This window comes from Podarcis bocagei (genome assembly GCF_964188305.1).
Source record: "Podarcis bocagei genome assembly, chromosome: 10".
Taxonomy (NCBI): domain Eukaryota; kingdom Metazoa; phylum Chordata; class Lepidosauria; order Squamata; family Lacertidae; genus Podarcis; species Podarcis bocagei.
The window spans coordinates 11,397,730-11,425,021 of record NC_138135.1 but is presented as its reverse complement, the minus strand read 5'-3'; the positions used below and the strand labels follow the sequence as shown (position 1 = coordinate 11,425,021).

Sequence of the window (27,292 nt, the reverse complement as noted above, 5' to 3'; positions counted from 1 at the left end):
CCTATCTGGCTTCATGGGACACGGGTGGCGCTGTGGGTTAAACCACAGAGTCTAGGACTTGCCGATCAGAAGGTTGGCGGTTTGAATCCCCGCAACGGGGTGAGCTCCCGTTGCTCAGTCCCTGCTCCTGCCAACTTAGCAGTTCGAAAGCATGTCAAAGTGCAAGTAGATAAATGGGTACCACTCCAGCGGGAAGGTAAACAGCATTTCCGTGCACTGCTCTGGTTTGCCAGAAGTGGCTTAGTCATGCTGGCCACATGACCCAGAAGCTGTACGCTGGCTCCCTCGGCCAATAAAACGAGATGAGTGCCGTAACCCCAGAGTCGGCCACGACTGGACCTAATGGTCAGGGGTCTCTTTACCTTTACCTTATCTGGCTTCCTGCCGACTGCTCTGGTTGGCAGCAGCTATCCGGGAGCCTTTGGCAGAGATTCTTTTATTCTACAAATCCCATCCAACACCCCAGACAGTATGGTCAACAGCCAGGGCAGATGGAAAGGTGCGCACTGAGACCAGAGCTCTCACCATGCCAAGCAACATGCTCCAAATCTGCACTATTGGCCCCACCAACTGCAAAAGTATTGCTCTCCCACCAACTGCCTACTCCCTCAAGTGCTGCTGGATTAGAACAAAGCTTGAGCTGTAATTTTTATATATTTTAAAAAGTGGGGCACTTAAATCCCATTGACAGATACAATAAATCAGCGTTTCTCAAACTCGGGTCCCCAGCTGCTGATGGGACTACAACTCCCATCATCCCAGACTACCAGCCCTGCTAGCTAAGGATGATGGGAGTTGTAGTCCAACAGCAGCCGGGGACGCAAATTTGAGAAACACTACTAGCCCTTTACTCAGAAAACTAGTCTGCTAGTAACGGGAACGAGACATGTAGCACCCCAGCTTCTCTCCCAAGTGCAAGAAAGGGGTTTTTGTAGCGACTGAAAAGATGCTCTGATAAATTAAGTGTTAAAAGCTCCCACAAACTGGAAGGGTAACTCAGTGGTAAGAGAATCTGTTTTGCATGCAGAAGGGCCCAGGTAACTCCAGGTAGGGGCAGAAAAGGCTCTGAAATCCTGGTAGCCACTGCCAGTCACTGTAGACTAGAGACTGCAAAGCTATTTTTCAGCCCATGGACCCCCTTTGTGTTTCTTAGCAAGCACCATTCGCGCTGTTCTCGTGGGTCACTTCAGTGGAATCAATCAGAGCCTGGAAAAGGAAGTGGGAAAGAGTATCTCTTCTCCCAACTTCCTCCTTCAACAATTGGCACTTTTCAAGGGATTTAAATAGTGGCTCTCTAATGTGGCATGCCACATTGGTGTGGCATTAAGATTCAAGGGCAAAGAAACACTTAAACATTTCAGTGTAGTGTAGTATAGTATTAAAAAAACATTATTTTGCAGGTTACGGATATCTTTTCAAAACGAGAGCAAGAGCATGAGCTATTCTTCTACAGTTCTCCACAACGTATTGTTGTGAACAGTGATTTTCAACTCTGACAAACATGCAAGGTATCCGAGAGAGAAAAGGCTTCTTTGTATTGATGAGGAAGTGTGAGTTTCTCAAATTAGACCTGAACTAAATGAGTTATTACCCAGCAAAAACAAGCTCACGCCACCTCTCACTGAGTGTGCATACATCCTTAAAGTACATATGCAAGAGGCTCGCTTATAATTCTATTTTGAGGATGATACATGTTCTTATTTTAAGAATAAATATTTGTTCTATACTTTTTGGATGCCCCATGATCATATTGTAAAGCAGTTGTGTTCTGTGTTATAAATCAAGCACTGCTGGGAGTTGTTTTCTTTCTGTTTTCCGATGGATTTCTTACCAATGAAAAATTGGGTGTGGCGTGAGCAGATTTTTATTCTGAAAGTGTGGGCCCAGAGAAAATAAAAACCACATGGATTAAAAGGTTGAAACACTGGTTAAATTGATTGGGCAGGGATTCAGAGGTCTTGTGGGCAATTGGGGAAGACTCCAAGGGGCATGACATTGAAGAAGAAGAAGAGTTTGGACTTGATATCCCGCCTTTCACTCCCCTTAAGGAGTCTCAAAGCAGCCAACATTCTCCTTTCCCTTCCTCCCCCACAACAAACACTCTGTGAGGTGAGTGGGGCTGAGAGACTTCAGAGAAGTGTGACTGGCCCAAGGTCACCCAGCAGCTGCATGTGGAGGAGCGGGGAAGCGAACCCAGTTCCCCAGATTACAAGACTACCGCTCTTAACCACTACACCACACTGGCTCTCATATTGGTGATCTGTGGGCACTGACAGTACAGATCTAAATAAGACTAATGGCCTGATTTTGAATGAAGGCAGCTTCCTATGTTCCTACCAAATGCAAGAAAGGTAAATCTCCCTCAAGGATTCTAGGGGGAAAGGTGCAAATTGAGTTTGGAAAGCTAAGCACGCAGATTAGTGGTAACAAAGGGAAATTAAAGCCAGCCTGCTGGCAAAAGAAAGCTGAACCTGCAAAATACTTACAGGCAGGCCTTCCCCAGTAAAGGCTGTAAAGAGAAAGAAAAGGGGGAAGGAGAGGGAGATGGAAGAGAAATCAGTCTTGGTGTGGAAAGCAGAACAACAACAGGAAATTCAAGATAAAGGATTCAATTGCTGCGAGATAGCAAAGAGACATAAAGCCACGCATGTCAACAAACAAGCTACTTCCATCCATGCAAAACGCAGAAACACATTTCAGCAAAGAGCCTCCGCAATTTCAATATTTGGGTCACACAAGGGAAAGGAGGAGGAGCGCAGCAATTCAGCAGGAAGCCCCCCTTTTGTCTGCTAACATACAGAAGCTGCCTCCAGGCATTTTTCAAGAAGTCCCATTTCCTGCTAACTAGGAGAGCTGATGGGCTTTTGGCTTTCAAATTAGGCAGCCATTTAGCTGCAATGGGAAGTGGTCATTCATCTTTCTAAAAAGGTGTTGAGCAAGACTAATCTATGAAAATTTGCTGCAACCTTTGGAAACAACTTTCAGCTGAGCAACACAAAGAAATGCGAACACATTGAGACAATGGAGTGTGCCTCTGCAGAGAAGACAAACTGGCTTGTTGGCAGCCACCTAAGTGACCTCCCTGGGGTGCAAGCCTGGGCAGTCAGTCTGGAGGTCCTGGGCTGCCCAGGCGACAAGAAGAAGAGCAAGACGTTTGGCACCAGCTTGGCTGCATGAGTTGCTGGAAGGAGGCGTACATGGCGCCATCCAACCAACTTAGGGACTCCGCTTCAGAACTCTGTAGGGTTTACACCATGGGTAGGCAAACTAAGGCCCGGGGGCCAGATCTGGCCCAATTGCCTTCTAAATCCGGCCCATGGGCAGTCTGGGAATCAGCCTTTTATTTAAAATGCATCTCCGGGTTATTTGTGGGGCATAGGAATTCGTTCATTTCCCACCCCCACCCCCCAAAAAAATATAGTTCGGCCCCACACAAGGTCTGAGGGACAGTGGACCGGCCGCCCCCTCCTGAAAAAGTTTGCTGACCCCTGGTTGACACCTTAAATATTTTCTTCTCCCGAAAGATCTCCTGCAAGGCAGCAGGACAAAGCAACATCCTAGTCAAGTTAAAAAAATATGGAATGATAGGAATCAAGGAAGGCTTGGAGAGGAAAGGCAAGCAAATCCTTTAAAAAGTGTGTTGCTGCAAAGGTTTGAAGGCCAAGTTTCTATAATCCACACCAAACACCAGGCAAATACTTCTACCTAAGTTCAAGTTCATAAGGCAAGTGACGGCCAAGCCTGGCTTATATTGCAGGTTCTCAAAAAACCAAACCACACCAACCCAAAGCATTATAAATCATTTCTAAAGGTGCTTTAGGAGGAGGGAAAAGTGAAGGCAAGGAAAGCAAAAGTAAACAGATGATGCCAACTGCGATCTGATAGCACCACGTTTAAAATGAGTAAGTGACACGACAGAACGTCCTCCCAAGGTTTAAAGCAGCGGGGAGATATTTAAGCATGGAAATGCAATGACCACAACACACAACCGCCACCACAAGCAGGCAGGCGCACACACACGAGAAAACACCAACAAAAGAATGTGACCAACTTGTCCGGGCATCTGGGCGGGCACCTCCTGGGGCATACAGATGGGCAGGGCAGCGGAAGCAGAATCAGCCACATGCTCCTCAAAGCTGTTGATGCGAGGCTTTTTGGTGGGCTCTGGGCTCGCTAGAGGGGTGACGCTATTGCGCCTCATGAGGGTATTAGGTCCCTTCTTTGCATCCTAAATTAAAAGCGAGACAAAGATAAAAAAACGAGAAAATAAAGTGAGGAAGGAGGTGAAAAGTTACGGGGGTCAGGTGGGGAGAAAAGCAGCGGGGAAAATAAATATAAACCAACCAAACACACACGATGGGTTAATTGGTCTGACGAAACGCACCAAAAAAAAAAAAAAGGAAAGGAAAAAGCAAAGACCAGGAAATCTCATTAAAGAAGGAGTTATCATTGCTGGGGTTCCTGCGAGGTCCCTTGGCACTCAGGCACACTAATCTAGACCCGACGTACTTCTAAAGCAGGGGTGGGAAAACGTTTGGAGGGTGCGGGCCGCGCTCCCCTCTAAGGTCTTGTTTTACAAGTCACATGTATTAGTGATGATCTGAGTCTGAGACAAAACTGTTAATTTGGCGTCTATATGGTCACGCTGTGGGTTAAACCACAGAGCCTAGGACTTGCCAATCAGAAGGTTGGCGGTTCGAATCCCCGCAACGGGGTGAGCTCCCATTGCTCGGTCCCTGCTCCTGCCCACCTAGCAGTTCGAAAGCACGTCAAAATGCAAGTAGATAAATAGGTACTGCTCTGGCGGGAAGGTAAACGGCGTTTCCGTGCGCTGCTCTGGTTCGCCAGAAGCAGCTTAGTCCTGCTGGCCACATGACCCGGAAGCTGTACGCCGGCTCCCCTGGCCAATAAAGCGAGATGAGCGCTGCAACCCCAGAGTTGGCCACGACTGGACCTAATGGTCAGGGGTCCCTTTACCTTTACGGTAGGCTAAGCTCTACACACACACATCCCTTGAATCAGAGTTCAAGAAAATCCTTTGAGCATTGCAAAAAGGCTCAAGGAGGGGGAGAAGATTGAGAAAGCCCCCAAGGCTTGGAAGGCTGCATTTTGGACCCTGGGTGTGAGGCTTCTCAATCCTGATCCATAGGGTGCGAAGCAGCACTGCAGAGGGACATAGCCTTGGGAGAAGGGCCGTGTCCTGGGAAGCTGAGGGCCAGGTGCAGTGGGGGGGGGGGGTTCCAATGGCCATATTTGGCCCCCTGAACCTTAGGTTTCCCACCTCTGTTCTAAAGAGGTAACGTTGGGCCCAAGAATGAAATATTCAAAATTTCCGGATTCGGGTTTCAGAAGTCTCTATCTCTCTCCCTGCACTAGGTCCTTTGAAGAAAGTAAGAGATGTGGGCTTTTTTTGCAATGAAAAGAGCAACTAGGTGCCTTGGGAGAATCTGCCCCTTGGGAGAATCCACACCAACACCACTGATCCAGCCTAAAAATTACAGAGGAACAATTGGAAAAAGCCACAGAAGAACCGTTTGTCAGCGCTTGTGATCCTAATCGCACCCGCAAAGCGTCTTGCTGCAACCTGGCATTTACGCGTTCGATTCTGCCTCATTTGCAGCCTGAGCGTCCTTGGCGAGTTACATAACTTTAAAGAAAAAACCCCAAACAACGGTGGCCAAAATCTTCAAACATACACCAGTAGCAATGGGCGAGACATTTCCTTCAAACCTCCTTAAACACTTAGCAGAATATAAAGAGGCCTTAGCTAGCTTTTGAAAGTTTGGGGAAAATAGATGTAGCCAAGTAAGGAGCCATCATAGGTGTGTGTGTGTGTGTGTGTGTGTGTGTGTGTGTGTGTGTGTGTGTATACACACACACACCGTATTTTTCGCCCTATAAGACGCACTTTTTCCCCTCCAAAAATGAAGGGGAAATGTGGGTGCGTCTTATGGGGTGAATGCAAGCTTTCGCTGAAGCCTGGAGAGCGAGAGCGGTAGGTGCGCACCGACCCCTCTCGCTCTCCAGGCTTCGCGGACCTCTCCTCAAGCAGCGGGAACGTTCCCGCTGCTTGGGGAGAGTTGCCGGCATCCCGAAGCCTGCGCGCGCTGATCTCAGCGCGTCCAGGCTTCGCGGACCTCTCCCCAAGCAGCGGGAACGTTCCCGCTGCTTGGGGAGAGTTGCCGGCATCCCGAAGCCTGTGCGCGCTGATCTCAGCGCGCCCACGCTTCGCGGATCTCTCCCCAAGCAGCGGGAACGTTCCCGCTGCTTGGGGAGAGTTGCCGGCATCCCGAAGCCTGCGCGCGCTGATCTCAGCACGCGCAGGCTTCGCGGATCTCTCCCCAAGCAGCGGGAACGTTCCCGCTGCTTGGGGAGAGCTGCCGGCATCCCGAAGCCTGCGCGCGCTGATCTCAGCGCGTCCAGGCTTCGCGGATCTCTCCCCAAGCAGCGGGAACGTTCCCGCTGCTTGGGGAGAGCTGCCGGCATCCCGAAGCCTGCGCGCGCTGATCTCAGCGCGTCCAGGCTTCGCGGATCTCTCCTCAAGTAGCGGGAGCCACCGTGGGCTCCCACGGCTTGCAGAGAGCTGCCTGTTTGGGGGCTGGGGTTGGGGGAAGCTCGGGCTGCCCCAGCCCCGCGCCTGGGGGGGAAATAATTTTTTCCCCTTTATTTCCCCCCCAAAAAACTAGGTGCGTCTTATGGGACGGTGCGTCTTATAGGGTGAAAAATACGGTGCGTCTTATAGGGCGAAAAATACGGTATATAATTGTAGAGTCAGAAGGGATGAAGAGGGGCACCAAGTCCAGTTCAAATAGACATAGAAGGAGCTGTCTAAATGGTGCTACGAATTCCTCCCTTCTCCCACCACCAATCCACCAAAAAACGGTCAGGAATAAATATTGCTTACAAAAAGAGGGGGTCCATCTCTGGGCGGTTTCCTACAACACAGGTGTCTACCCAACTCCTTTCCAACTACACAGGGGGAGGAAGAGGGAGTCCCAACGGGTAGCCAGAAGCCCCTCACCTCTGTTCTGTCCCGGTGGGTGTTCACAGCCTCAACATTCAAGCAGATGGATTCAACTCTGCAGCCTTGTGGAAGCGAAGGGAGAGAAAAGGTTGGCGGGGGGAGGGCAGAGAGAGGAGATATACAGGACATGGTCAGTTACGGGGGATGCAATTACTTAGCAAATATTTGATTCAATCGAAATCAACAAAAAGCGCCTCAATTGATTCTGTATTTCTTTAAAAAGTAAATTATTCTTTGATGCAAGTGCTTAGAAATCTGCAGCTGGGAAACGCCACAAGAGAGAGACACAGTCTCCCTTCAAACGCATACATACAAAGGATTTATGCCAATTGAGATTGTTCCCTGTGGAATACACAGAGCATGCATTATGCTTTCGTTTTCATCCACAGTGCAAATGTGGACAAATTTAAGTAATCGATCATTCAGTTAAGACGTATACAATTAAAATCAGCTAAGATTTGGGGGGGGGGGGTTAATCAGGTGACATCCCCAAGAATCACATTTTAAGCACTGACATATCAAGCATTGCCTGACACAGCCATCTGCGCTGCAGTCAAGGTAAGGAATGTTGTTCATGACTTTGGCAGGGGAGAAAGGGTGGAAATTCATTTGAATGAAGCACAGGCCAACCTTAGGCCCTCTGTTCTAAGGAAACACTGCAGGGTAAAAAAAAATTGGCTGGATACTGTGCTAAATATGTACATCAAAGTCCACCTCTGTTGCCTACATTCTGCAAAAGAAAAGCAGAGTTCGGGGCTCTTGCATATAAACTGTGCAAACAAAGCAGAGTGTGAGCTTTCTTATCTTGAGTGACTTTATCCTGCGACTCTTAACACTTCAAGTTTATTTATCCTAAGTAGGGGTATTAGCTTAGGGTAGTGGAATGCCCACCCACTGAAAATATTTCTCAGCTGCCTCTCCAGCTTTTGATATTTCACCGTGAGCTGTCTACACAATTTTCTTGTGCATGTTTTGGCCATGCCAGGAGGGCTAGAAACTTGTGTTTTAAATGAAAGCCAATATTCCCAAGAAAAGCATATCGTGCTGTCTTCAGTGCAACCATGACACACACACACAACACACTGGCAAGAGCAGAAGAGGAAAAGGTTAAGTCGGAACGGGTCTGCTGGTGCTAACAGCAGACCACAGGGATGACCCAGTGAATACACTGCAGCAGATGCAAAGAATGGAAAAATCCTGGCCATTTGGTCATTGGCAAATATGGGATGCGTGTGGCGCTGTGGGTTAAACCACTGTGGCGCTTGGGCTTGCCGATTGAAAGGTCAGCGGTTCGAATCCCCGCAACGGGGTGAGCTCCCGTTACTCGGTCCCTGCTCCTGCCAACCTAGCAGTTTGAAAGCACGTCAAAGTGCAAGTAGATAAATAAGTACCACTCCGGTGGGAAGGTAAACAGCGTTTCCATGCACTGCTTTGGTTCGCCAGAAGCAGCTTAGTCATGCTGGCCACATGACCCGGAAACACTGTCTGTGGACAAACGCTGGCTCCTCGGCCTGTAGAGCGAGATGAGCGCCACAACCCCAGAGTCGTCCGCGACTGGACCTAATGGTCAGGGGTACCTTTACCTTTACCTAATCCCCTCTACAGATAACCTTAAAACCCCTCTGATCTCCCATCGAAGGCCACAGCATCTTCTGCAGTCATCTCTAGTAACAACGGCAGTAACAACCATTTCTTTCCACATCAAAGATGGGGCTTCTCAAAGCTTTGTCACAGCGCATGGACCAGGGCAAGCAACCCAGGCACATCATGCTCTCTGTGCAAAACCTTTGAGAGAAACAGATACTCACCATATGCCACAGGGGTTAGCTTTAGCACTGTGTGGAGAGGACATTTCAAGTAAGGCATTTCCGCTGGAAGAAAAGCAGAGAAGGGAGGTTATTAGCCAGACACAGAAGTCTGTTTTATGCAGCGTTGCAAATGGAAGAAGAGGAGGAGGAGGAGTTTGGATTTGATATCCCGCTTTATCACTACCTGAAGGAGTCTCAAAGCGGCTAACATTCTCCTTTCCCTTCCTCCCCCACAACAAACACTCTGTGAGGTGAGTGAGGCTGAGAGACTTCAGAGAAGTGTGACTGGCCCAAGGTCACACAGCAGCTACATGTGGAGGAGCAGGGAAGCGAACCCGGTTCACCAGATTACGAGTCCACCGCTCTTAACCACTACACCACACGGGTTTTATGCATTACTTTTATTCCATCTGCCCTTCTTTTTTTAAGCTACCATTTCTCCTTGTAAACAGAACACATTCACTCAGGACACAACCCAACATTCCTGGTTCAAATCCTGGCTCAATAGCTGCATCGGTTTTTAGTTGGCGGAGGATGGGCGCACACTCAATGGATGCAACGTCTCAATGGAACTTTGGGGTGTTTATTTAGCAGGCACTGTTCTCTGGCTAAATACTGTACCTCGATCCCTGCACCCGTTTAATAGAGAGAGGCACATCCCGGCTACAGACCACTTACCTGCACTCTTGTCAAGGAAGTAGGCCAAGAGGCATCTCATCACGGCCTGGTGACAGATGACAAGGACATTCTCCTGCCTCTCCAGCTCCATGATAACGGGCTCCAGGCGCTGCACGAGATCCTGGTAGGACTGCAGATGCACACATAAAAAGACCCAAAAAAGCTGGGTAAAGGCGCTGGGACAACCCCTGAATCCTCAAAACTGACGTTGATACAGGGCTTCACTGCCAGTCATTGTAGATGAAATAGGTAAAGGGACCCCTGACCTTTAGGTCCAGTCGCGGACGACTCTGGGGTTGCGGCGCTCATCTCGCTTTATTGGCAGAGGGATCCGGCGTACAGCTTCCGGGTCATGTGGCCAGCATGACTAAGGCGAACCAGAGCAGCGCACGGAATGCCGTTTACCTTCCCACTGGAGTGGTACCTATTGATCTACTTGCACTTTGACGTGCTTTCAAACTGCTAGGTTGGCAGGAGCAGGGACTGAGCAACAGGAGCTCACCCCGTTGCGGGGATTCGAACCGCCGACCTTCTGATCAGCAACTCCTAGGCTCTGTGCTTTAACCCACAGCGCCACGTGTCCGTAGATGAAATACCAAGCTCAAAAGACAACTGCTCTGACTCAGGAGGGGGCCACTTCCTATGTCCCTTCAAATAATTTCCTCCCGCTGCCCAAAACGTGGAGTCATTACATCCTTTCATTCCCCAGAGAGCGCTCCGTGTTGTTCTGCTTATGCTCGCAGTAGCAGAGGTTTTGTTTTTCTACGTTGCCAAGCTCCAAAGGAAAGGATATTTCTGCAAAGGAGATCCCAGGAGCATTGAAAATCCACCAGGGTGCAGGACGGCCAAAGAGAAAAGTGGAGCTCATGGCTGGCTTAGCGCTTGCAGGTGTTCTTTTCTCGCACGACCGACAGCTCCTTGTTTATTGGAAGTCCACCTCCCTAGGCGAAATGCCCCTTTGAAGACGGCAAGTGGGGATGCATCTGCCGTCGTCCCCATCCCTGTTCTCCATCAGAGTGATGATGCCATGTTAAGGGGGCTCACTCTCGCCGTTAATCCATCTGGACCCAGGGGCTTGCCACTTTTTGTCCAGTTTATTGCCTCTAGCACTTCTTGAGTTGTTATTTGAGTATTTAAGATCACCATTTGTTCGTCTCTTATTTTTGGCACACAACCATTTTTAATATAATTCCTCTATTTTACAGGTTTTTTCCTTTCCTTTCTTATACAGTTCTGAAAAGTATGTTACAAATGCAGCTCTTATTTCCTTCATCTTATCTGTAATCTTCCCATTTACAGTGGTACCTCGGGTTACATACGCTTCAGGTTACAGACACTTCATGTTACAGACTCCGCTAACCCAGAAATAGTGCTTCAGGTTAAGAACTTTGCTTCAGGATGAGAACAGAAATCGTGCTCCGGCGGCACGGCAGCAGCGGGAGGCCCCATTAGCTAAAGTGGTGCTTCAGGTTAAGAACAGTTTCAGGTTAAGAACGGACCTCCGGAACGAATTAAGTACGTAACCCGAGGTACCACTGTATATTACTTTTGTTTATGGAGTTTCTTTGTTCATTTTTCTTCAACTGCCACGCAAGCAGTTTTCCTGATTTATTGGCATGTTCAAAATATTTTTGTTCCAATCTTTTTATCTTCCAGCTAGTTTCTTCATTAACTATCATGGAATATTGAATCCGTAATGTTCTAATGGCCTGCTTGACTGACACAAAAACCCACCAAAACAATTTTCTCTGTTTTTAAACGGTTTCTCGCTCCCCCAGGCTTACCTCTCCCGACGGGTAGCGGTAGTAGTATTTGTCCTGGTCCCGCAGAGCAAATTCTTCAGGGTACTTTTCCTTGATTTCATCGTAGGTTAGCTCTTCGCACACACCCTGCAAGAACCACAAGGTGGGGGGGAAACATCAGGGCTGCTACTCGGGGCAAGATTATGGAAGGCATGTGGTATTGGGGGGAAGCAAGAGATAATTTGCAACGGCAAGATCCTACTCAAGTTTCTAGTCAAGGTCCTCTTCCCTGCAGAAATGGAATTGTAGCCAAGAATGTGGTGTGTTTGGCAAAGTACAAGTGTGACTTGAAACACAACAGGCAAGAGGGCAGGGGCTCACTGTATTTTGAGCTGCAGGTGTATAAAAAGGTAAAGGGTCCTCTGACCATTAGGTCCAGTTGTGGCCGACTCTGGGGCTGCGGCGCTCATCTCGCTTTATTGGCTGAGGGAGCCAGCATACAGCTTCCGGGTCATGTGGCCAGCATGACTAAGCCGCTTCTGGCAAACCAGAGCAGCGCACGGAAACGCCGTTTACCTTCCCGCCGGAGCGGTACCTATTTATCTACTTGCACTTTGACGTGCTTTTGAACTGCTAAGTTGGCAGAAGCAGGGACCGAGCAACGGGAGCTCACCCCGTCGCGGGGATTCGAACCGCCAACCTTCTGATCAGCAAGTCCTAGGCTCTGTGGTTTAACCCACAGCGCCAGTGTGACTTGAAATGCAACAGGTAAGAGGGCAGGGGCTCACTGCATTTTGAGCTGCAGGTGTATACCCAGCCCCATATAGGGTTGTATCCAATGAAGTCTTTCTGCAAGTACTTCCACCCTTAGGAGAGGGAGATAAACTCCTGTTGAGCAGGAACAAGTCCTTGCGCTAACGGGACGGCTTCGTTAGATACAAGTCAGCCCACTGATTTTGTCATATTAAAGAGTGAAAAATGTTTATAAATATTAATAAGAAATATTGATTCTGATGGCACAAGATTAGACCATGATTAACATGTTCTCTCAGATCACCTGATTATATAAACAAAGGAATTGTGGCCAAGGCTAGTCCCGCTCATTGAAATCAATGGATCTAAGTTAGTCGTGCCCATTAATTTCTACTCTAAGGCACAAGGATGTTAATCAAATATTTTGGGCAGGGGATTCAATGCCAAATTCTTCCAAACATTGTGTTTGCATTGTTTGGCGGATGGGATTTATCTGCCCCCCTCCTCCCTAGCGTACAGTTCTGCAGGTTCTCCTGACACTCCCTTAAGCTAATTGGGGGGGCACGCAGAGGAGGGGGGGCGGCCTGTTGTGCAATGGAATCCCACCTGCAACCTCTATGCATTCCAGCCTTGGGGAGTTTGCCACCAGGCAGAAGTGGCGAACTTCCCGGGCAGACAGATAGTCAAGCTGCACCTAACTTGTTCATGCTGGATTCATGGGACAGAAGCACTTTTTAAAAAACAAAAAACATGGGTCGATATAAATGGGGCTGCAGCATAACTCATGCTCTCTGGATTATGCACAAGCTTATTGCACAGGACTAGTAGAATGACTAAGTTGCAGGATGCAATCTCCTAGGAATCACAAGCAGGGAGATTCGGGGACTGCCGGTGGGCTTCCCAGAGGTATCTGTGAAAACAGGATTCTGTACTAGGTGGGCTTTTGGCAGAATCTCCTCAGGTGCGCTGGGATTTCCTTGGGTGCACTGGGATCTCTGTAAAGCCTGGGGCAAATTTGGAAAGCGGGGGACAGAAGAGGACAGCCCCCCTCTCCTCCCACTGAAAGCTTGGCCTTGAGCCCAGCAAAATACAAAGGCGCTTACAGCGTCAATTTCATTCAGGGCCTTCCACTGCTCGTAGGGCAGGTCAAGCGCCTCCGCCGTCTGGATGGTCCTCTTGAGCTGGCTGGTCCACACTTTGAGGTCTTTCAGGTTCTGCTCCTGGACAAAATGGCTCAACGCACTGGAAAACTGAGGACAGGAGGGGAAACAAAAGGAAATTCCTAGTGCGAATTTCTATTCCCAGAGGCTCCCAAAGGACAGTGCCCACCACAATAAGAGAGTCACGCATTGCTATATGGGGACTTTACTGGACGAAGTAGAGTCACAACGAAACCTAATAAGTTTTGTTCCTGAGTTTTCTTCCTACTGGTACACATGGGAGAGAGAGAGATGCTAATGCGCCAATCAGAGCAGTAAATGGACTACCACACCTGCAACATGGCGGCTAAAGTGGGGCTGTTTTTCCCCCTGCTTGACCATATGAACTGGAGAGCATGGGACGACTCCTTCCCCCAGCAAGGACCCTTTTTTGTCATGTGATCCTGCCTGACAAGTGAGGGGCGAGAGTCATCCCAGAGGTAAGTAATAGTAATTTATTATTTATATCCTGCCCATCTGGCCGGGTCTCCCCAGCCACTCTGGGCAGCTTCCAACAAGGATTAAAAATACATTAAAATGCCACACATTAAAAACTTCCCTGAACAGGGCTGTCTTCAGATGTCTTCTAAATGTCAGGTAGTTGTTTACCTCTTTGACATCTGGTGGGAGGGCGTTCCAGAGGGCAGGTGCCACTACCGAGAAGGCCCTCTGCCAGGTTCCCTGTAGCTTAGCTTCTCGCAATGAGGGAACCGCCAGAAGGCCCTCAGCGGTGGACCTCAGTGTCCGGGCTGGACAGTGGGGGTGGAGACGCTCCTTCAGGTATACTGGGCCGAGGCTGTTTAAGGGCTGTCCTTCAGAGGTTTCTGGGGAATGGAGCAATGGTCTGGCCCAACCTGGCTTTCTATTGTTTTTATTTGAGACTAAGAAGGACGGAGTCCGGTTGCAAGCAGGAAAGGAGGCCGGTGGAGGTTGCTGATGCCCCATTCCTGCTGCTAGGCACACTTGCACAGAGCTAAGTGAGCACAGGACTGCAGCTGCAGCACATTCAAAGGCGGCCAAGCCTCTCAGCTCCCAGACAGAGGATTTCCCACGACACCTACCTTCTTTCCCCTCCAGGAGAGCCCAGAGTCTCCCCCTATCTTCCCCTTGAGGTTGTATTCGCTCTCGCCGTGCCGGCACAGGTAGATGGTGCGAGGCTGGACGTGGATGTTCATCAGGTAGTAGACGATTCGACTCTGGATGTGGTCTTGCACCCTGTTCACAAGGTACCTCCGGCCAACGTCAATCACTTTGATCAGCGACAGGTCTCTGGGAGGGGAAGACGCGCACAGCCGTCACTCAAAACCCCCAGGGGAAAGCCAAGTTCAAGAAGCTGCAGAACCCGCAGATGGGAATGGACAGAAACCACGAAGCACCCAATCGGGGAATTGTAGCGCAGCCTTGTGCCAAGTCCTAAGCCCTTGAGCAGGTGAGCTTCAAAAGTACCCAGCAGCCACTGCTGAGGTGTTATTGAAATTCTGGTAGGAAATGAATTGCTGGTGCTTAACAGCCTGCTTGATCCTATGTATCCAGGTGTGGTATATTGCATTATTATGTTACGGTGTGTGTTGTTAATTCCAACAGATTCAGGCACACCTAGATCTGCCAAGTCTCTGGTTGTCAAAAGCAGGAGAAACCACACACATCCTCCTTTCCTTCTCAGGCAAAAGCAAACAGCTTCCCTACCAAATCCCTGCTTCTAAAGGCAGTCCTACCAACCCAGACATTCTTCCAGGAAGGCAATGGGAAAAGCTTCGAAATTCAGAATTTTGCAACAAAATTCCCTAGTTTTCCGTGTAAGCACATTCCAACAGGTTAAAAGCAAGGAAATGCTTCCCAATTCAGTGTACCTTAGTGACTTCAGGGGGAATTGTAAGTTCACTGAAACTACTTCTAAGACAAAACAAACACCAGAGAAGAAGAGTTTTGGATTTGATTTCCCGCTTTATCACTCCCCTTAAGGAGTCTCACAGCAGCTAACAACCTCCTTTCCCTTCCTCCCCCACAACAAACACTCTGTGAGGTGAGTGAGGCTGAGAGACTTCAGAGAAGTGTGACTGGCCCAAGGTCACCCAGCAGCTGCATGTGGAGGAGCGGGGAAGCGAACCCGGTTCCCCAGATTACGAGTCCACCGCTCTTCACCACTACACCACACTGGCTTTCACACAGTGCCTTTCACACAATTTGGCAGCCAGCTTTGGTCACTGGAAATACAGGCGAGAAACACAGTTTCCTCACCTGTCGTAGTCGTCTGGGTCCATAGGCTGGTAGCTCGATTGGTAACAGCTGATTCTCTTCATGAAATCTTCCATCGCGTCAGCAGAGTTGCAGTCCTTATAATCCGGGCTGGACAACTTGACTTCCTGAAGCAAAAAGAAAAAGAGCATAGGGTTAGGGAGCCAGCTGTGAAACCCAAGATGATATTACAGAGGAAATATTAAGGAGAAATTGCAAAGCCAGATTCGCCTGAGATGCTCATGGCTGTTCCCTCATCAGCCTGACTGAACAAGGCGGACTGGTGCCCATCACTCAAAGCCAACATCAACAGGACAAAAGCGAGGAAAGCCAGCACCTGAAGAAGCCAGCACCTGAATCCTTGTAACAGGTGGCTTTAAAAGAGGATAATAATAATAATTTATTATTTATACCCCGCCCATCTAGCTGGGCTTCCCCAGCCACTCTGGGCGGCTTCCAATAAAACACTAAACTGCAATAACCTATTAAACATTAAAAGCTTCCCTAAAGAGGGCTGCCTTCAGATGTCTTCTAAAAGTCTGGTGGTTATTTTTCTCTTTGACATCTGGTGGGAGGGCGTTCCACAGGGTGGGTGCCACTACCAAGAAGACCCTCTGCCTGGTTCCCTGTAATCTCACTTCTCGCAGTGAGGGAACCGCCAGAAGGCCCTCGGCGCTAGACCTCAGTGTCCAGGCAGAACGATGGGGATGGAGATGCTCCTTCAGGTATACTGGGCTGAGGCCATTTAGGGCTTTAAAGGTCAGCACCAACACTTTGAATTGCACTCGGAAATGTACTGGGAGCCAGTGTAGGCCTTTCAAGACCGGAGTTATGTGGTCTCAGCAGATTAAATGAATTGATGGTGGATAAAGCTATCACAGCTACTAGTCATGGCAGCGATGTTCTCCGTCCTCTGTCACAGGCAGTATGTCTCGGTATATTGCTTGCTGGGAATCACGGGCAGGGAGTGTCATTGGTCCTGGTCGCAGGCATACAAAGAAGCTGAATGCTGCAGTATTCAGGACAGTTAAAACTATGGAAATCGCTGCCCCAACTCGGAGGGCTTTAAAAGAGGATTTGACAAATTCACGGAGGGGAAAGGCCTACTGACCACAATGGCTATGCTCGGCTCCATAGCCAGAGGCAGCAATGCTTGCAAAAAACAACAACATCCCGTTGCTGGAAACTATGGGAGGGGAAAGGACTCTTGTGTTTGAATCCTGCTTGCTGGTTTCCCATGGGCCAGTGGTTACAAAGCACAGATCCACATGGATCCTCAGGATTTTTGCACTGGGCTACCCCAAACTCACCGTCAAATCACATGTCTGTGGCCACAGCATGAACCACAAAAATCATACACCCACTGTTTCGTTCAGAATATTTTTTCCCCCTTGTTTTCCTCCTCTAAAAACTAGGTGCGTCTTATGGAGCGAAAAATATGGTAGCTAAGAGGGTGAAACAGCAGTGCTTGCGATGACCGGCAGAATCCGAGATCAAGGAAAAGAGACAGTGGAGGAAGATTGGAAGAAATTTAAAGTTTATCTTAAGAACTATTATAAAGTAAATGAATGCTAAAACGCCAAGGTTAGGAAACTACGAGGTTACTGCTGTATTGATTTGGTAATGACAAGAGGGTTTAAAGGTCAATTAATTAAACTTTGAAAAGAGGATTTGCTGGAAGAAATTTGAAAACAGGGATGCAGAAAGGGAGGGTACGGGGAAGTCGGAGAGAACAGGGTTATGAAAAGAAGGTTTTGAAATTTTACATGTTTATGTGTTTGTTTGTCATTGTATTGTGTTTTATATGTGTTAATTATGTGTTAAAAATTAATAAAAAAAAAATTTTTTTTAAAAAAAAGAACACCCAGACCGTTAACACTCTTACAGGAAATTGGAAACAATGGGCGTTACCCAAATAAATGCCTTTGTGACTGGGGAAAAAAAAAAGAATCAGCAGTGCTTGCTTAACAGAGGCTAACGTTTGCTGACGAGGAAAGGATTTCACCTGGGGCAACTGAGGCAATAGCTCCAGGCGCCTTTTCGAAACAGTTCTTTCAGGCGGGGAAAGACACCCCCCCTCCCCGATAGAAAGAGAAACTCTTTTCTCACACTTACCATAATGTTCGTAGCGACGACAGACGGGTCATTGCAGACGGATTCGATGAAGAACACCTGAAAGGAAGAGGACATCTATGTGTGTGTGTGTGTTTAAGGCAGGGAATAAAACCACACAAAGCAACTTGGCCCATCTAGATATCTTTCTCTGACAGACATCAGCTTTCTGAGACCTCGGGGCAGAGAAGTCACCCTTAGCCCTGCCAGCTGAAAATCCTTCTTGCAACAGGAGATGCCACGAATCTGTCCTGGGAAACTGGGCACCAGGGTGGATAAAAATCAATTATTATTTTTTTATTTAAATCAGATTTTTTTATTTCAATTGGATTTTTAAAATAAAGTGCTTTTGGAGGGAAAATATTTCTAAAGATAGTTTTCTATTTAAGTTACATTCTAGTCCAAAGGCTATTCATCAGGAAACAATGGTTTGTTTTAAGTTTCTCATGTGTGCTAAAACTCAGCCTAAGGTGTGTTGTTGTTTTTTAAAAAAGTAACCACATCACTTAACAAACATGGATACATACGCTACAACGTTATTGCTTTAGTTAAATGAATTGTTTAGATTGTTACAGTATTAAGGAAACGATTGTTTTTCTGCTTCCAATAAAGTACAGCAGAAAAGTTGTCCAAACATGAACAGTTAACTTATTAAACCTCACAATAATTTCATAATTATCTGTCTATTTCTAATAGTATAACCAAACCAGCAATTTTTGATATAACTGTAAAAACTACTCTGGGATTTTTTTTATTCCAAAAAATGAAACCTTCATATCTGATTGTCAATATTAAGATTATACCAGCAAGAATGAGTCTTTCTGTAAAAAAAATAAAATGATTTAAATCAAGCCTTGATGACTAGTGTTTTAAATCGTGATTTAGATCGATTTGATTTAAATCAAATCCACCTTGCTGGGCACCCAACGCTTTGCCCGTGAGCACTCCCGATCCCATTTTTGGTACCCAATCATGATGCTGCTGATCCCATGTGTTTCAAGGGACTCCACAACAACATGGGTGGGGTATTGGAGCCTTAACTCGCCTGCCCTATCAGGTCTGACAACTGGCTGGCAGGGCCTGCAACCAACAAACCCACTTTCAGCCCTGCTGCAACTTGGCCCACGCCACACTTGATACCACATGTGACCATCACGTTTGGGGCTGGCTAGCCAAATCAGAACTGGAGGTTCCCTATCACTGTGGGGACAACAATAATAATAATAATAATAATAATAATAATAATAATAATAATAATAATAATAATAATCCATTTTTATTTATACCACGCCCTTCCCTGTTCAAAAACCGGGCTCAGGGCGGCTAACAACAAATTTAAAACACTTTAAACAATTATAAAAGCAGCATAAAATACAATATAAAAACATGAACAACAATAAAATTCAAAAATCAATGAGATAATCCCCAGGGCTAGCTGGCTGAATTGGTCCTACTTGGGCCAGCGAGGAGGCCAAGGGAGAATTAGCTGTGGGGGTCTCAGAGCAGGTGATCTTCATAAAAGGGGAGGGGGAGGGAAGAGAAGGGAAATAAAAGATCAGGCTGAATTCAAATTAAAGGCCAGGCGGAATAGCTCTGTCTTACAGGCCCGACGGAAGGAGGTTAAATCCTGAAGGGCCCTAGTCTCATGGGACAGAGCATTCCACCAGGTCGGAGCCATCACTGAGAAGGCCCTGGCCCTAGTGGAGGATAGTCTGACTTCCTTAGGGCCTGGGACCTCTAAACTATGGTTATTCATGGACCTTAAGGTCCTCAGCGGGGCATACCAGTAAGAGCCATTTGACAGTGGAACAGACTCCGTTGTGGGTTTAAAGCAGAGGTTGGATGGCCATCTGTCATGGATGCTTTAGCTGAGATTCCCACACTGCAAGGGGGTTGGACTAGATGACCACAGGGACCCCTTCCAATTCTACGATTCACTTTTAAAAGAAAACAACAGCATCGATATAATGATTCCTCAGGTCCATCTCCCAGGAGAGCAGGGCGGCATTCAGACACGTCAACAGGCATAGCCAAGAGCAAGTCTAAAAGGCAGAGCTGCAATCATTTATTTTTGCTCAGAAATACGTCACTTTATAACAAAAACACTTACTTTGAAACCATTTTCTTTGGCAAAATGCAGGATCATAGATCTTCTCTCGCGTGTGGTGTTTGTAGCATCAAAAACCTTTGTGGGTAGAAAAGAAGAGAAATAATGTCATGGGGCTTATTATTATTTTTTATTGACATGCACTTATCTTGAAAGGAGAGGTATAAATTGGCTTTGGGTGGTTCCTGGCTCGTGGCAATGTGGAGGTATGCTTTTTTTATTTATGGCACTTGTGTTGTGGAATACCCTCTCAGCTGAAATATGAGAGGCCTCATTAGTATTTGCATTCGACCAGTTCCAGAAACTTCCCCCCTAGCAGATCTTCTGATTTTAAACTGTTCCAACTCTTATGTTTTTTAATTGTTCATTTTTACTATGTATTTTAATGAAGGATGTTTGAATGACCCAGTGAAGTTGTGCTTGCGGATTTTAATTCTGTATTGACTGTATTGTCCTCTGCTTGGAAGCTATTTTGGCATATAAATTAAATGTTATTTCGACAGAAAGTTATGTTCCCAGGGTGGCTAGTAAAGCAGTAAGAAACAATGGAAGCATAAATAAAAATTATTGGGGGTAGAGGCTAATACACGATATACCCCAACAGAACAAACTAAAATAGGATGAGTCCATTCAGACATACACTAAAATCAAAACTGTTAGAAAAGAACATCAGCCGGTCTTAAAAGCATGGGGAAACAATTGCTGCGGGGGGAACATTCCATTTGCTTTTTTAAAAAAATGAAGGACTGAACCCAGAACCTTCTTAACACAAAGCAAGTGGTCTCCCACTGAGCTAAAGCCCATCAGGGCTCTTATGGTCTTAAGGCAGAGTGCAGAGTCAGTTTCTGTAGAGCACAAGACTCTTAAACGGCCTCGGTCCAGTATACCTGAAGGAGCGTCTCCACCTCCATCGTTCTACCTGGACACTGAGATCCAGCGCCGAGGGCCTTCTGGCGGTTTCCTCACTGCGAGAAGCCAAGTTACAGGGAACCAGGCAGAGGGCCTTCTCGGTAGTGGCGGCCTCCCTGTGGAACGCCCTCCCACCAGATGTCAAAGAGAACAACAACTACCAGACTTTTAGAAGACATCTGAAGGCAGCCCTGTTTAGGGAAGCTTTTAATGTTTGATGTATCATAGTATTTTAATATTCTTTTGGAAGCCGCCCAGAGTGGCTGGGGAAACCCAGCCAGATGGGCGGGGTAATAATAATAATAATAATAATAATAATAATAATAATAATAATAATAATAATAATTAATCTCAAGGTTGTGGGTTTGAGCCCCACCTTGGGCAAGATTCCTGCTTAGCAGAAGGGGTGGAGTAGATGACTCTCGTGGTCCCTCCAACTCTAAAATTCTATGATCCTACCTGTTAAAGACAAGAAGTGTATTCCCTCTTTCTCGGTAAGTTTAAGATAGAGTGGTACCTCTGGTTGCGAACGGGATCCGTTCCAGAGGCTCGTTCGCAACCTGAAAAGAATGCAACCCGCATCTGCACATCTGTGCGTGTGTGGGTCACAATTTGCCACTTCTGCGCATGCGCGTGACGTCATTTTGCGCATCTGCGCATGCACGAGCGGCAAAACCCGGAAGTAACCCTTTCCGGTACAGTCATACCTAGAGTTGAATGCGCTTCGGGTTGAGTGCGTTCGAGTTGCGAACCGCGGCAACCCGGAAGTACGGAGCGCATTACTTCCGGATTTCGCCGCTCACACATGCGCAGATGCTCAAAATGACGTCGCGCGCATGCGCGGAAGCGGCGAAATGTGACCCGCGCATGCACAGACACACAGTCACATCTTGGGATCCGGAACGGATCCCATTCGCATCCCGAGGTACCACTGTACTTCCGGGTCGCCGCGGGATGCAACCTGAAATCACGAGACCTGAAGCAAACATCACATGAGGTAATGACTGTACAGTGGTGTAGGCGGGGTATCAATTAAAAGAGAGAGAATCGGCACACCCCTGAGCTGTACACACAGGAGCGCCTTTCCTCCCTGGAGACCAGCTGCGCACACATGGCCTCAACAGGAAGCTGCAGACAAGCTCCAGAGATGACCAGATAACTCTGCTGGCAACTGGCTCCTTTCAGGACGCGACACTCACCGCAATCTGGCCACCTTCCTCGGACAAGTACAGTTTGACATCTCGCAGGGCGGCTAAGGCACATTGCCTGCAACAACAGGGAAAAGGCACAGGTTCAGGACATTTCGAATCACAGCTTTCACAGGAAGCCCAAGGGCCAACTGGCCCCAATTATGCTACCCCCCAAAAAAAAGACAACAGAAAGACGACGTTCCGTCCATCAGCTCCCAAAGCCTCCCCACCCCATCCCCAAGGAGGGAACCCCGGTTCGTCCCCATGCTTGGCTCGTCGGTCTTCCCCATGGGTCTGCAAGGCCAGTCACTGCCCTGATGTGCTGATGTGGACAAGAGCTCTTTTGAGGCTCAAAAGCCAAGTCCACGCAACCAACAGGGCACCTTGCTACTTCTTATATTGGCTTGGGGATACAGAGCACCCTGGGATGCGGGTGGCACTGTGGGTTAAACCACAGAGCCAAGGGCTTGCTGATCAGAAGGTTGGCGGTTCGAATCCCTGCAACGGGGTGAGCTCCTGTTGTTCTGTCCCAGCTCCTGCCAACCTAGCAGTTCAAAAGCACACAGTGCAATTAGATAAATAGGTACCGCTCAGGCGGGAAGGTAAACAGCATTTCCGTGCGCTGCTCTGCTTTCACCAGAAGTGGCTTAGTCATGCTGGCCACATGACCAGTAAAGCGAGATGAGCGCCGCAACCCCAGAGTCGGCCACGACTGGACCTAATGGTCAGGGGTCCCTTTACCTTTTACAAAGCACCCTTGAGAGGCCTCCCAACTGGCAATGAAACATACCAGCTCCCAAAAGTCAAACTTTCAATTCAAGAAAAGAGCAGAAGGTAAAAAACAAACAAACCAGGATGGAGGAAACTTGGAGCATAATAGCTTGACTTACTTGCGGACTTTCATAGCCTCCTCATTATCAGGACGAAAGAAGTCGTAGGAGCTGTAATGCTTCACGGCCTCGCGGCGATACTCCCCGACATTAAACACTGCAAGGAGAAAGAGTCAAAGAGAGTCAAGGCACCTGCACTTTTGTTAAGTGAAAAAGACATGGAAACCCATGAAATTCAATGAACTTCTCTTCCAAGAACATGCTGCGTGGGTCGGGCTTGTAAACAGCCACTTGCCTGCCTGAATCGGATCCCCCTGAAGGGCCCCCTTTTTTGTAAAAGCAGATGAAAGCATGGCTCATTTTCTTCCAGATGAGTGAAAAGCATAGATACATGCTGGGTTGTGGGTTCGAATCCCACACTGGGCAAAAAGATTCCTGCATTGCAGAGGGTTAGACTAGATGACTCTTGGGGCCCCTTCCAACTCCACAATTCTATGATTCCATGCTACTAACATATTTGTGGAGCTGCAAGTGATTTCCAAGAGAAACTGTTATTTGATGGATTGCCTCTGTCTCTCTGGTTTCTCTTTGGGAAAGACCTGCGCTGACCCAGGTACCTCAAAAAATGATTTGAGGTAAAGCCCCCTCCTTATAAATCTTGGAAGCACACAATGAAAATCACTAGTAGATTATTGGACATAACAGAAGAAGAAGAAGAAGAAGAAGAAGAAGAAGAAGAAGAAGAAGAAGCAGAAGAAGAGTAGTAGTAGTAGTAGTAGTTTGGATTTGATATCCCGCTTTATCACTACCCTAAGGAGTCTCAAAGCGGCTAACATTCTCCTTTCCCTTCCTCCTCCACAACAAACACTCTGTGAGGTGAGTGGGGCTGAGAGACTTCAGAGAAGCATGACTGGCCCAAGGTCACCCAGCAGCTGCGTGTGGAGGAGCGGGGAAGCGAACCCGGTTCACCAGATTACGAGACTACCGTTCTTAACCACTACACCACACTGGCTCTCAGTTTCCCAACACTTGAGCCTCTGAAACAGGTAACCAAACTCCCCAAATAGCTTGGTCAGCGGTCCAGTTCCAAGAACTGACTTTGGGGCAGATGCAACATGCATCAAAATGCAACTCAACGTCATGCCGCACGAGAAATTATCAGAAGCTGTAAGAGCAAAAAAGAATAACTCTGCCGGATGAGACCAAAAGTTACTTAGTTCAGCTAGGCTAGGTAGCCGACCTAACCAGAAGAGTCCGCGACCAGAAGGAGCAGGAGTATCAGGAAGAATGGGATAAATTTAATGATTATTTAGTTAAATTTGTTAAGTTAAACTAACTGGAAATAGCTTGCAGATACTTAATGGGCTTAGGGTTTTATTTATGTTAAGTGATGAATTAATATGTTTAATTCTATAAGGTGAAGATCTAAGGATGTTAATGTTTAAGTTAAATTTCATAAAAATTGGGATTTGGAAAACCGTTAAAAGGACATGCCATGAAATTCAACCAAGGGGAAGCGAGGAAATCACTTAACAAAGTTAATAACTGTAATTTTTAATAAGGCTATGTTTGTTTCGTTTGTTTGTCTTGTGTGTTTGTTTGTTTGTTTATAATATTGTGAAAACCAATATTTTTTTGGAAAAAACAAAACAAAAGTTAATTAGTTCAGCATCCTACCTCCCCAGAACAGCCAATGAAATACTGTAGTATCTAATGCACCATCGAATCTAATGCGCACCAAAAAAAGGTGCACATTACAGTTGAGTAAATACTGTACTTCTTAGAAACAGGACCTGTTGCTCCCAACACAGGCACCGAGGGGCTTCAACTATAAAGCCTCAAGTCAGCCCAGAAATCTCACCTTTTGTCGGGACGCCGATCCAGTTGAGGTAGCGGGTCAGCTTCTTGGAAATGTAGGTTTTCCCACGAGCCGGGAGGCCAACCATGACGATCACAGTGGGGGAATTGGTAAGCTGAGGTCCACATGCTATGGGCAGGTGAAGAAGGGAGAAAGAAAATGGATGTTGAAAAGGGAGACGACTTGTCATATCAATACTACATGTTTTTATAAAGGCAGCCAACTGGGATCATAGAATTCTACAGCTGGAAGGGTCCAAACCATCTTGTCCAACCCCCTGCAATGCTCTAGGAATAAGCAGCTGTCCCACACAGGGATGGAACTTGCAACCCTGGCATTATCAGCGCCATGCTCTAACCAGCTGAGCTATCCAGACTGGCCAGCACGCCTGGCCCAATGGAGATAGTGGTGCCTTGCAGCCAAGAGACAAAGCTGTGAGCTAAGATCTCTCCCCCGTTCCACGGAATTAAACTCAGCAGCTGACCAGAGGCTAATCACCACCTCTCAGCCTCAGTCCCTCTTTCTGCAATATGGGGATAAAACAGACCTAATACCCGGATTACCAAGAGAATGCATGCAAAGCAACTTGGAATGTTCAAAAAGCATTATGCGAACATCCTGGTCGCATATCAGCCTTTTCTACTGCAGCCTCGAGACAAAACCTGCTAGACATCAAGGATCAAGACGCTGAAAGCCTGCCGCCTTATCCTTAGACTGGGACATGAGCCAGACAGAGACAGCCAAGCGGCAAGGACACTCAGGAAGAAATCTCCTGCTGTTCTGAAGCATACACACGGGTTTGTTTGTGTTACTCGGAGCACAACTCAGAATTCAGCGGCCTAAGAATTTCAAGTTTCTGCCTCTTGCAGGTCGCAAAAACAGAACAGGACTTGAGAATCGCGTTACTCCCAGAACCTTAGAAGCCACTCAGAGAAAAAGCCAAAAATTCTACAGAAGTGTTCCTTCCTTTTGTCTAAGTTCTCCTGACATGCAAGGTGCAAGTCACAGGTGTTGCTAACAACTCTCAAGATAGCAAGCTGGCTGTCGCTCAACAGAATGGAAACTCATTTCTTTGCAACCCAGATTTCCACTGCTACTCTCCCAGAACTTGGCACAAGAGGGCCGTATAAATCTCAGGGTTTGGTCCACCTATCTGCCACATCCCTGTAGCAAAACAAGTGTAATAGTCTATAAAAGTGCATTGCAATGAGAGCATGATGGCAAAAGGATTCTTGCCAAGCCATCTCTGCTGGTTTGTGGAGGCAGGAGAAGAGTTCAGGGCAGAATGATGAGCAATTGGCCCCCAGTCCACCGTAATGGCCCCCGGGGGAGTTTCAGAGTGGAAAGCCATGCCAAATCCAATAAAAAGTTCCAGCCTTCCTTTCTGGCATTCCAAGAATCTCTGCAGAGAGGTTTCGCACAGGAACAAGGTGGGTCATCCTTGCAAAGGAGGATGCAAGCAGGTGATGTACGGAAGAGCCTCGCAGCATGAAATGTAGGAGAACAAGGGTGCTGCCTTATACAGTCAGACCTCTGGGCCATCTACCTCAGTATTGTCTATCAGTGATTCTCAACCTGTGGGTCCCCAGATGTTGTTGGACTACAATTCCCATCATTCCTAGCCAGCATGACCAGCGGTCAGGGATGATGGGAGTTATAGTCCAACAACATCTGGAGACCCACAGGTTGAGAACCGCTGGGACTGGCAGCAGCTCTCAGAGGCTTCAGCTAGCAGCCTCTTCCAAGTCCTACCTGGACATGTCAGGATTTGGTTACAGCAATATTGAGAAACCGAGAGCACAAGCTCTACATCACCAAGGGAAAAAGGCCAGGAAGAAAAAGATCTAGGCTGGGTTCATTGACAAACTGGAACGTGTCCAGAGGAGGGCAACCAAAATGGTCAAAGGCCTGGAAACGATGCCTTATGAGGAGAGCTGGGCATGTTTAACTTGGAGAAGAGGAGGTTAAGGGGTGATATGATAGCCATGTTCAAATATATAAAAGGATGTCACATAGAGGAGGGAGAAAGGTTGTTTTCTGCTGCTCCAGAGAAGCGGACACGGAGCAATGGATCCAAACTACAAGAAAGAAGATTCCACCTAAACATTAGGAAGAACTTCCTGACAGTAAGAGCTGTTCGACAGTGGAATTTGCTGCCAAGGAGTGTGGTGGAGTCTCCTACTTTGGAGGTCTTTAAGCAGAGGCTTGACAACCATATGTCAGGAGTGCTCTGATGGTGTTTCCTGCTTGGCAGGGGGTTGGACTCGATGGCCCTTGTGGTCTCTTCCAACTCTATGATTCTATGATTCATTATCAGCCACACTTACAGGACAACCTTTCTTCTTTGCATTTTTGATGCCTCAGGACAGCAGTGACCCAGAAGGACTTGAAGTCCTGCTATGCTTTAAGAGTACAGTAGTACCTCGGGTTAGGAACTTAATTCGTTCCGGAGGTCCGTACTTAACCTGAAACTGTTCTTAACCTGAAGCACCACTTTAGCTAATGGGGCCTCCTGCTGCTGCCACGCCGCAGGAGCACGATTCCTGTTCTTATCCTGAAGCAAAGTTCTTAACCCGAGGTACTATTTCTTGGTTAGCGGAGTCTGTAACCTGAAGCGTATGTAACCTAAAGAGTATGTAACCCGAGGTACCACTGTATTGGGGGGGGGATTCAGCAAAGCCTGGTTCTCTTCATTACTGTAGGTACCACTTAACAGCCAGGAGTGGTGGAGCAGAGGCATATGACCACTTTTAAACTCCATCCTCATTCCAAGGCTCAGATGTAGGGATTTGGAGCCAAGCGCATCTGTCGTTAAAATATTACTGGAAAGCCACGCTCTAGTGCTTG

The 27,292-nt window shown here is 47.4% G+C and overlaps 1 protein-coding gene and 1 long non-coding RNA gene across 10 annotated transcripts in view; one reads left to right on the top strand and one right to left on the bottom strand.

The window, feature by feature from the left end:
* The window catches only part of LOC308595853, a 222,866-nt gene that overhangs the window by 128,401 nt on the left and 67,173 nt on the right, over positions 1 to 27,292 (top strand). The window lies entirely within an intron of this gene.
* PFKFB3 (6-phosphofructo-2-kinase/fructose-2,6-biphosphatase 3) overlaps positions 1 to 27,292 on the bottom strand; it is an 83,908-nt gene that overhangs the window by 7,793 nt on the left and 48,823 nt on the right. For 5 of the 9 annotated variants that reach the window (XM_081210088.1, XM_081210085.1, XM_081210087.1 and 2 more), the window contains 14 exons: positions 24,449 to 24,574; positions 22,648 to 22,744; positions 21,767 to 21,833; positions 19,662 to 19,736; positions 17,555 to 17,611; positions 15,443 to 15,567; positions 14,266 to 14,473; positions 13,109 to 13,255; positions 11,295 to 11,399; positions 9,511 to 9,640; positions 8,833 to 8,895; positions 6,905 to 7,086; positions 4,052 to 4,228; positions 2,487 to 2,509 (listed from right to left, as the gene is read on the bottom strand). In XM_081210088.1, coding sequence (XP_081066214.1) covers positions 2,487 to 2,509; positions 4,052 to 4,228; positions 6,905 to 7,086; positions 8,833 to 8,895; positions 9,511 to 9,640; positions 11,295 to 11,399; positions 13,109 to 13,255; positions 14,266 to 14,473; positions 15,443 to 15,567; positions 17,555 to 17,611; positions 19,662 to 19,736; positions 21,767 to 21,833; positions 22,648 to 22,744; positions 24,449 to 24,574 — 1,582 coding nt within the window. The remainder of the gene's footprint in view (positions 1 to 2,486; positions 2,510 to 4,051; positions 4,229 to 6,904; positions 7,087 to 8,832; positions 8,896 to 9,510; positions 9,641 to 11,294; positions 11,400 to 13,108; positions 13,256 to 14,265; positions 14,474 to 15,442; positions 15,568 to 17,554; positions 17,612 to 19,661; positions 19,737 to 21,766; positions 21,834 to 22,647; positions 22,745 to 24,448; positions 24,575 to 27,292) is intronic. The other 4 variants (XM_081210089.1, XM_081210083.1, XM_081210090.1 and 1 more) reach the window with 4 other exon arrangements.